At 38.7% G+C, this 10,835-nt stretch overlaps 1 protein-coding gene across 4 annotated transcripts in view; it reads left to right on the top strand.

Annotated features, from left to right (window-relative positions):
• The window catches only part of NUBPL (NUBP iron-sulfur cluster assembly factor, mitochondrial), a 77,212-nt gene extending 67,073 nt beyond the window's left edge, over window positions 1–10,139 (top strand). For all 4 annotated transcript variants that reach the window (XM_058806955.1, XM_058806957.1, XM_058806956.1 and 1 more), the window contains 2 exons: window positions 520–602; window positions 9,255–10,139. In XM_058806955.1, the coding sequence (XP_058662938.1) occupies window positions 520–602; window positions 9,255–9,317 (146 nt within the window). In that variant the 3' untranslated portion in view covers window positions 9,318–10,139. The remainder of the gene's footprint in view (window positions 1–519; window positions 603–9,254) is intronic.
• Window positions 10,140–10,835: the final 696 nt, after the last annotated feature.

Here is a 10,835-nt window from a genome sequence, read left to right on the forward strand (position 1 = left end):
GCTGTCCACCTTTTAATTGGATCCAAGGCCTAATAAGGACAATAACAAATGCTATTATTTGGAAATTAGGTATTCAAAGAATTCTTTGAATAGTGATTAAAATCTTAAAACGGCACTGAAAAGAACTTACAGGAGGAGATAGACTGAACAGTAAGTTGCATGATGAACAGTTGCCTAACACTCAGGCAATTTATTTCACATAAACAAAATAATTTGTATCTCAGCCTGTATTTTTGTGTTTGAGGCAAAAAGCCCTTCCTTCTGTAATAAATGACTAAAGCATGGTCCTTTCTATTCAGAGAATTAAAACTCCAAAATATGTTTGGCATTATTCATTATGGATGTAAGGAAAATATACCACAGCCAATTTTCATTTTAAATGCTAATTTTTGGAGCTAAAGCAATTCAAAGAGTATAGTGAATGGGAATTAGATTTCAAGTTGCTTTAGGGTTAGTTTAAGGAAACATTTAAGAAATACTAGGTCTTGACATATGTGTGTCTTGGTATTTTTGATGCAGGAGACGTTCCACTGCACATCAATATACGGGAGACTTGTGATTCAGGACAGCCTGTTGTGATCTCTCAGCCTCAAAGTGATGCTGTAAGTTTGGTGCACTGCACTTAGAACAACAGAGAGCTCTCCTCTAAAAGTGAATGGAGAGTGCTGCTTCTTATTGCTCTTTGGAAAGAAATGGGTTTTTGAGTGAAGTAAGGAAATAAAGTAAAAGAAGGTAGTAGCAGTAAGTAACTCAGGCCCTTGGTTTTTGAATGCTGGTCATCTGTTCTGCTTCTGTGGGTTTGGTTTTGTTTAATTAGGCTGAATCATTCAGAACAGAGATTTGATCCAGGTCCTGGCACACTAAGAGGAGGTAAGTCAGTGTCAAGCCTCATGAGACCTTGCAGCTGATGTAGTTCCTCTAAAGCTGTCAGTTAAGCCTTTGGTGGCCGAGCCTGGAAACTGTCAAAGGGTCTTACCCAAAGATGTTTGGAACAAAACTTCATATTGTCACTGCCTGGGTTGTTTTCATCAGGAAGTGGAGCAATTTGCACACAAGAGGAAATAGATTTTTTCAGTTTATTTACCATAGCATTCTGTTGTCACTGGAAAATGCAAGTTGGTGGGGTGATGTGAGTCAAATATGCAAATCTGTAAAGAAAAGTAGTTGCACATATAGAATTTCGTTATTGCTGATGGAGTAAGATTTCCCTGTCTGCTATTTTATTTCTCTGCTAGAGTTTGTCTGCCAGGCTCTGTAGGGCAGGGTGCTGTACACAGTATCTGGCATAATGCAGCCCCACTCTCCTCTGCTGCTTAGAGGTAAAGATATATAGTGAAAACAATTATTAGTACTGATAACAGATAGTAGAATCAACTCACAATAAGGTAGACTGTACCTCTGGAACATTTGAATATTAGTAGCTTTTTCAATATCATTATTGAAATGTGTTTTTTCCTTCACAGTATTTTAGAAGGAAAAAAAAAAGGAGGAGAACATTGACATTCTTAATCCAGTGTTATTAACATACTGAACAGGATTCTGGAAGACCAGTGATAGTCTCAAAGTTGTAGTTTTGTTCTGAAAGAGAAGTGGCGTGTTGACTTCTAATTAAATGCCATGTTTTTGCTAGGTTTGGGCAAGGCCCATGCTGTGGAATAATGTAGTGATCTTGAGTCTAGGTCTATCTGAAAAGGAATCCCTATAATCCATATGGTAGCTTCTTTCTGGGAAGTTTGATCAGCAATGTGAAGTTTTGAATGGATGTATGGCTTTGGTCAAAGCTGAAGTAAAACAGCTGGGAAGCTAAGGTGGAGGGCTCACAGTATCTGAAATGTGTAATAACTGAGAGTCTGTAGCCTGCTGGACTATTGAGCAAAGAATTCAGACATGTATTGGATAGCATTCTGAAAATAAAAAGGCAAGAAAGTCTGTTGTGTTGCCATCTGTTCCTCCTTTAACATGTTCTTGATAACAAAAGGATGGGTTATAATCACCATTTGTGGCAATTAAGTTAACTATGCAGAAGAATAAAGATTGACAAATATGTGTGACTCTGGGGAAAACTTTTAATGTCCTTCTCTGCCTTTGTGTCTGTGAGATAGTAGTTCTCCTCAGAGAATGTGTTTTTTAAAAATGTCACAAATCTCTGTAGAATGAAAAAGAATTTTCCTTCATCCCTGCTTTTCTTCTAATTTTAAAGATAGAAAAAATATAATTCTCTTATATTTTCAAGAAATATTAAATTCTTAGCACATAACTGATGGTGGGAGAAGGCATATAAGGTCAGATTCTAATCTTTAAAACATGACAGTCATCACCATGTTTCTCAAATAAACTGAAATTGTGGCTATTCATGCATTAACAACTTTTCAGATAGAGAACAATGTCTGCTGAATTTCTCTGCTCCTGTCGCTTAAATGTGCAGGGGATTTTCATACGAAATTCTATGCTGATTTTGTTAGAACACACTTACAAATCAAATACAGAATCATAGACCTGAAATAATACCTAGCAGATTCAAACAGTAGGGAATAAGGATGGTGATTGACTTCTTAGAAACCCAGCATGTTGTCACACCTTTTGAGCTCTTTCAAGCCTAGAATAAAATGGTTTCTAAAATATGTCAGTTAATACATTTTTGCTTACACATCTGCCATGGGGTTCATCTTGCCTTGCAGATAGATAAAAGTATACCTCTGACTTTACACAAGAATTTCAAAATGTCTAAGCAAACTTGTCTAAATTTATTATTTCAAAGCTTAGATGTAGTTGGTGGAAAAGGGATTTCCTTTTCACAAATGACAAGGAAATTACTAAGAACTAAAAAAAGAAATTACTTGTAGAATGGAACATGTGTGAACTTAGAAAGTTCTTCCTCAGGGAAGGCACGGAATACACAAGACTAATCTGCTTATGGAAAGTATTGAAGTTATAGCTAAAGGATAGGAAGATTTGATGACTGGAGTTCTCTTTTGGTGAAGCTTGAGGCAGTCCCCTGGGAGAAATAACAGTGCTGCTAACATGATTTTGCTCTTGGTATAACATTGTCTGTGTTAGTGTTTCTGTCGGCTTAGTTGTTTAAATTGTGGCTTTTTTTGGTGGCTTTTTCTTAATACTCTTCATTAATAAAACTTTTTGATATAGAAATGGAATATTGTTGTACTTGTACGGTCAGCCTTACACAGCAGCTGAGAGTGACCCAAGAAGCTTATAATTTCTTTAATCAACAGTGAGGTCTTACCTTCTGGAGTGAGACACTTCTGAAGATTGAGCATTTTTCTCCTCCATCACACTGTGGAGGTGGATTAGCTGGCCCAGGTTCCATTTTGTTGCTCACTCAAACAGATGCAAGAGTCACTGGACAGCAAAAGCTGGTAAACAGAAATCAGGAATGCTGCTAAAATGGTAGAACTAGGGGGAAAAAGGCAGGGGAAAAGGTAGAATAGGGACAACTAATGAGGAATCACTGAAACCAGGTGATATTGATCATGCTCAGATGTACTGGATCTTCCTATGGACCATGGAAAAGGAGCCAGCAGCAAAACAGGTGTTTGGAAAGGCATCTTGAAGCTTGCAGGTAAGCAGATTAGAGGCACAGCAAGAGTTATAGAACATGGTTAATTGCAGTGGAGTTAGTCTTCCATCAGAGGAGCTGCTTAAGTGCCCAGTGAACTCTCCATCACACTGGGAGAATGATAAATAGAAGTTCCTGAGAGCTCTTCCTTCTGTGAGCATAGAGCCCAGAGACTTACGGAGCAGTTGGTGGTTATCTTGTGAGGAATTCCTGCTAGAAACTTTGGGTGTATCACAGTCTGGATGGCACAGTGGATTTATCAATACCTTGGCAGAACAGACAGGCTGTCTTGATTGTTGACCACCAAACTCCCACCTGTCACCTCCTACCTCAAACAAGTACAAAATATTTGGTGTACCAGTATGTCCATTCACATCCTACATATACAGGTGAAGGATTTTGAGTCCAATAAATTGCACACTGATTTATAAGGGAAGAGAAAAAGCTCAGTCAAGTGGAAAGCAGGGGCACAAGGTACCAGCAGTCTAATGGAACAGAGCAAAATAAGTCTGGTTAATCATCCCTTTTCAATTAAATCAGAATGTTACAAACTTTGCTGTGGTGTCATCCAAACAGACAACTCAAATTTGTATTCAGAAACACTTTGTGTCTAGAATGCTTATGAAAAGGTGATATATAAGTAGGGCAAAAACATACAGCCTTTTAAAGATTGCAATAAGTAGTTGGAGAAAAATTTAAGTACTGGTAGCAAAAAGTCATAGAATCCTGTTTTGTGGTTTAGTTGTCATCAGTAATTCCATTTAGTGAGTGGTCAATGCAGGGTGTGATATTTTAAAAGAAAAGCAAATCCTAAAGAAGGCTGCATGGTATGATTTATAATATGTCTTTATCATCAAGGCTTCCTTTGAATCATCACAGTAGCATTTGGTACATGTAGGTTCAAATCCTTCATTCAGGGTGTAGACAGTACAATGCATCATCAGACCCTCATTTATGGTTCTGTCTGCTGAAGAAAAGGCTGAGTGTAGGATAGTCTGTTTGAGGGATGTTACTATACTGCGTTTGATTTGCACTGTTCTCTTTGGCTGTGTTTTTTGGGCAGGATGTGTATTTAGATGTCTGTAAAAGCACCTTGGGTTAGCAGCTGGGGCTGTCCCTAAGAATGGTTTGGCTGTTACTACTGCTGATACATAGGATTAATAGGAAGTTTCCCATGAGCACTGAGAATTTTTCTTTGAGATTTTAGTTTCATAAACCCAGCTTACTTAATAGTCTCCTCCATTTCATGTTACAATGTATGGATTGACTTTTTCTGTCTCAGTAAGTTTGCCTTTCTGACTTGAGACTTCATTGTAAATTTGGCAAGAGTTGCCAGTACATGCAAAGAAGAATGTTACTGTGGAGCTGCCCAGACGAAGGACTGGTAGGGAGTGGGATAGTCTCTGGACCTCTTGTAGCAACAAAGAATTTCTCTGGGTGACATGAAGCTTGTACCTGAAGTAGACTCATTTAAAGCTGCATTTGTCATCACGTTTTTAGTGCCAGCTGAGCTGACCACAGTAAAATACAGACATTGGAAGGTATCTCCAGTCATGCACTGAAGGCTGGAGTTGTGTCAAAGTAACAAAGCAATTTCCATGTTTCCAAATTAAGTCTATTTAAAAATCTGATTGAACTGGCAAATGGAACATGACTGTGCAGAGAGTGCTAAGAACCAAAGTTATCAATGACAGGTTGGCTATGCTTATTTTCATGTAGATGGTAGTTAAGACTAGTATTTGTCCTTGTGATAGTCACTATTGGATTAGTTGCTCATGGTAGCTAGTTTCCTTCAGCAATTAATAAAATGTAAGCCCTAACAGGTCAGTTGAGCACATTTAAATTCCTTTTCCTTCTTCACAGGTATATTAGGATCCACAGCATTTGATGTTCCAGACAGTCAGACTTGCACAGATTCTCTTTTGGATTGCTGGGCTGGATAAAGCAGCCTTAATAGTCTTGGAGTCTTGTAATCAGAAATAGACATTAGAAACCATGTCAGCATTGGGATTTATATCCTGTTGTGTATGAGGCCTGTAACTGAGTGATGGGATCAGTGTGTGTTTCTGAGTTGCTGGTCTGAAGTTGTTTGTATGCAGTGGTTTGGGTGAAGGAAAATGTGATATCGGCTTTGTTGATTATAAGTTGAGTTCTGTGTTTGTGTCACAGTTGCCCCAGGTACTGGCAGGCAGTGTAGTGAGCTGTTGGCGGGCTGAGATCTGCACTCCAGTGAAAGCAAACCAGCAGGTCAGGCCACACCAGTCCAGTGCATGACAACAGGGCAGAGTCAGCCATGACCTGTACAGTCTGCAGTAATCTTAGCAATGATGCATTCTTCCCTTATGGGTGAGATTTTAGGGAGAATGAAAGGCCATAACTGAAAGGCTAATATTTCCTTAAGATTACTGCAGGGCTTAATTAGATGAGCTAGTAAAAAGTTTTCCAGTTTAAATCTACCCAACGTGTATTAGGCCATGATAATACAGATCTGCTACAGAGTTATGAATCAGGATGATGGTCTGATTATTTATGCTAAGTAGGACTTCTCACTTCATTTCCTGGTGAACTTTTTCACAGGTTCTCTCTTTCCTGCTCCACCATCTATGCTATCATCAGTCACTTCATTATCAGCTGTGCCCTTGAGGTCTTAAGAACTGTGCCCTTCTGGCACTCTGCCACTGTTTGGGAGGTGAGCAGTCTCTCACATGGCTGTTTCCCAGCTTTTTTTTTGACTCTGTGAGCATCACCTTCCACCTCTACCTCTGCCTGCCCTAGTGCTGCTCTCAGCCCACATCGAGGCGGTGTTCATAATAAACAAGTCTGGTCTGGGCTTAGGGCCTTCTGTCTTCCTGTGTGCTTCTTCGTCCTCATGAAGTGGGAGGAATGGTAACTGGTATGTTGTTTTTAAATATAAAGTTGTCTGTCAGCAAAAAATTGGTTTTCAGAAAATCTATAAACCATTCATTTAGAGCTTTCAAACATGAAGGGAGTAACTGACCTGAGAAGTTTGCTTTTATCCTGTTAAAATGAGAAAGGTTGTGGGCGATGAATAGGTACTCATCCTTTATTCTTTCTCTGCTGTTTTTCCACCTGGAAATGAAATAGTAAACCCTTTCTGGTTTCATTTGCAACCCAGCTTCTTTTGCTTAGTAATGATGGATTAGACAGCTGAACTGAGCTGTGCTCTCTGCATACGGATGGCACATTGAAAAGATCACGAGTAGGAAAAGCTATTCAATATACATAAGGTTGTTTTTATGTAGTGCATATTCACAGTCACCAAGATTCCATTTAGACCTTTCAGGTGTGTTGATTGATGGTCAGGTCCTCACTCATGGCTAAATCATTTGTTCAAAAACAGTAAACCAAGGCTCAAAACAGTTGATTTTTGCCAAAGCCACGTGACTGGTAGTGTTCTGTAAGGACACACATGAGATACTGGTCTGTTCAACAGACAAAGTAGTGATCCAGGAAAACAAAAAACCCAAAGGTCAGCAGGCAAGACACTAGACAGTGTTTAGTAGTGCTGGAATGCTTGCTACAAAGAGCTGCATTGGGACCCTCCTGTTGCAAAGTGATGATCAGCTGCTTGGCAAATGAGGGTCAGTGTACTTTGGGGAAGTGTTGCTCAGACACTCATTAATAGCATTTTGTGGGGAAAGTATCTAAATTTAATCTATTGGGCTGTTGACATAAGGTAACATTTATACAAACAGTTGAGTTTGCTTTTGGTGAATTTATAGTTCTGTGTACAATTTGGTCAACTCTGGAGCAGGCAAACAGCCTGGGCAGTCTTTAGAAGGGGCCAGGTACTGTATGTAGGTTGTTAATTGGCTCATTAAAAAGCATGAATTGATCTGTGCAAAGTGGGAGCTGCCTGCAGGACTGTTCCAGGTTCCAGGTTTGAAATTCCCACATGGAGTGCTCCTACACCAATTAGACAAATACTGAACTGCAAAGGCAGCTTGACTTCAGTCAGTCACCTCACGTCAGGTGGGTCCATTATCTTGTCTAGGTGAATGGTTAGTTGGGGGGCAGCTGGGGCACCCAGGGGATTAATAGCTGAGTGAGGTGGGTGTTGCACACAGGCTGTTACCCAACTGCACTGCGACTGTAGCCACAGAAGTTTGAAATTCCTGATTGTGAATTAAGTTCTAAATAATTCTGTCGTTTTTGCCACAAAGTCATGTACATGAGAGAAAACAATTCTGTCTTGCTGTCTGCATTCCTTCAAACTCAGAAAATTTTATGGCTTTAGTTTTAAGATGTGAACACTGAGACTATGAGGTGTAGAGGGTGAGTGCCAGAGAAGAAAATCCTACAAGCCAGGAGCAATCCCTAAAAAAGAGGAGACAGACATGAGCAGTGCATGGCCCTGCAAAAGGCTGACACCTTGTTCAGAGCAGTGACAGTGAGTGCTGGTGGCCCTGGTGTGACAGACAGACCATCTCTTGCTGCCCCCCAAGCTCTGGCCTCTGGCATGTGTCAGTTTGTTTGCTGCTTTAAAGGCTCATCAGGAGTACAAGGACTAATTCATGGTTAGAGCCATCCTGCAGGAGACAGGAGAAATCAGTGTGGAGATCTGTCCAAGGAAAGCAGGAAAGGCTGTCAATGGGGTCTGTGTATGCAGATTTAGTGGAGAAGATGGAGTAGGTTGGTCACTGTCTTGCAGAAGAGCAAGCTCAGTTAGGGGACTTTGCTGTGTACTTGACAGAGAATGTGATGGACCAGCTGGAATCTGAAGTACGACAAATTCAAATTATAGAAAAGGTGTACATTTTAACAATGGAAGTAATCAACTTCTGGAACAATGTGCAGTGTGTATATACATACACACAAAAATACTATTTAATTAAGCATTCTTATATAAATGGTTGAGATTTTATAAGATGTTCCCTTTTGACTACAAGTTGTTGAGCTTGGTACAGGAATAATTTGATTTAATTCTGGGGTTTGTTCTGTGTTGGACTTCATACAGTGTTTTTATGTAAGTCCCTTGATATAAGATTTGTTAATTGATGGTGGACTGATCATGATCCTAGCTGTGCCATGTTTTTTGGAGATGTTAACATAAGTATGCTTACTTGGGTTGCTCTCTATAGCCAAGGTGTCTGACCAGATACCACAGGCTGGTGTGAAAGAGAGCTTTAACTGTGTGGATTTCAGTGTTGCAGAATTAGTTCTTTCCAATACCTACTTCAGTCTTTTGGAAACGTGTCTTTTTTTAAAAATACTTTAAATGTCTGAATAGGAAATTGCATGGCGATAGTCAGGTCTGTAATGAATAGTTCCAAACGTTTTTTTTGAATGCTGTTGTTTTCTCTGATTCTCTATCCTGTGCATCCTGGTTGTCAGGATGAGGGAAGTTTATAATTAATAGTACCTGTGGGAGTAAAGAATCCGTATCTTCCTCATCGCTTCTCTTTCAGAAGACTTTGCTTGTTGTTAAAGACAAATTGTTCAGTTAAATTTAAATTCCCCCACCAATATTTTTCTATAATGCTTGTGCTTAATCTGTCTCTTAATGCATTGTTTTTCCTGAACACATGCTAAATTTAACCCATTTATTTAAACATGTTTGATTTTCTCTTTGTGTGTAAAAGAACAAATACCTAATTAGTTGTGAAATACTCCTTTCTCTAGAAAATGGAGTGCTCAATGTATGTTTCTGTTTTTGCAGGCTAAAGCCTATCATAAGATTGCTATGGAAATATTAAGAAGACTACCAGTACCTCCTGCTTGAAGCATTTGCCACTGAAATTTAGCAAAAAAGTGATATTTGATGCTGCAGTGCAGAAGAGTCCTGTTACCTAAATACATGGAGGCCATATGTTAGTTCTAAGAACTTCTTTAGGAATTAATTTACCAGAGGTTAAATTATGATTGTGATAATTACTGTTTTTCACATTGTTGTTTGGCCATGTCCAAAAGGATTTAAGTATGCAAATGATGATAGACAGTATTAACTGCTGAATTGTAACATCATCAAGCAAGAAGGGAAGAAGTACATTTTTTCCATGTGCCCTATTTTAAAGTCAAGAATGAAAAACAGCCTCTCCGTGCAAGGAGAACGATGCTATGCCAAGACACAAATTTAATTTTTTAAGCAGGATTTTCAATACTCTAATTTCCTTCAGTTTTTGTTCAGATTTTTACATGGTTGGCTATCAAACTGACCTTAAGTTCTGCAAGATTTTAAGAAGCAAAATCAGTTCTGTAACTGCTGTACTTTTCTGTGTTCATCTTAAAAGAAGATTAAAAAAATCCTCATATACTCTGAAGAGTTCTTGTGATGGATGATGAACAAATTCATTCATTATTGGATAAAGTTCGATTGTGAAGCAATTCAAATTCAGTGGAGAATGGATTACGTGACCCTGAGGCTTATTTCTCTACTGTTTTACATTGTAATGAACACAGACAGAAGACAAGGTAACAGAGGTCTTCACTGAAAACCAGATGTTTTTCCTGAGCTCAGTTTGCCACAGAATGCAAATGATCAAGATAAATTAAATTTATGATTGCATATTTCTACTACAGCACAGCAACTTGGAATTTGAATATAAAGATGTATTTTTGAAGTAAAGAAATATTTGGTCTTCAAACTGCGTGGCCTTCTGGTTTATTTTTTCATTGCCTGTGATCTTTGTGTTGGTCTGTGGAAGTGAAAGATTATGCCTTCAGGGAATGAGTTTTCATTTACAATTAGATCTTGGAGTTGACATTTAGGCTTTTCCATTTACACAGTCAAGTATCAGTATCTTAAACATACATCGTAACCCTACCAGAGAGTGAAGTTAACCACGCTGGGGAGTTTTGCTATTGACCTCTGAGGGATCAGGTTTTTCCCTGTATTCCAAGTACTTGGTCAGGATTTTGGATGTAGTTTTTTCTTATTGAAGTGATACAACATAAAAAATGGTGTACATTTACATTAAGAATATTTAAGTAATATTCTTACCCAGAGTTTAGATGAAAAATCTAGACACAAGTGATGAGTTGAATTTCAAACTTAGGTGATTTTCTAAATATGTAAACTACATAGTCCAAAACTGTTGATTTTTTGCATCAAGTCAATCTCTGAACCTCCTTCCCTGCACCTTCCCCCATGGAATCTCATGTCAGTGGTCTGCTTTTTCAGTAGCATATTATTGTGGTCTGTAGAATTGAATACTCAGTTCCTTTCAGTTGTCTGATAATATTTTACAAAATTTAAAGCTGGCTTAGTGTTCTGCCTATGAACACTGCTCAGTATTCATAC

The sequence above is a fragment of the Ammospiza caudacuta genome, chromosome 6 (assembly GCF_027887145.1).
Source record: "Ammospiza caudacuta isolate bAmmCau1 chromosome 6, bAmmCau1.pri, whole genome shotgun sequence".
Lineage (NCBI taxonomy): Eukaryota > Metazoa > Chordata > Aves > Passeriformes > Passerellidae > Ammospiza > Ammospiza caudacuta.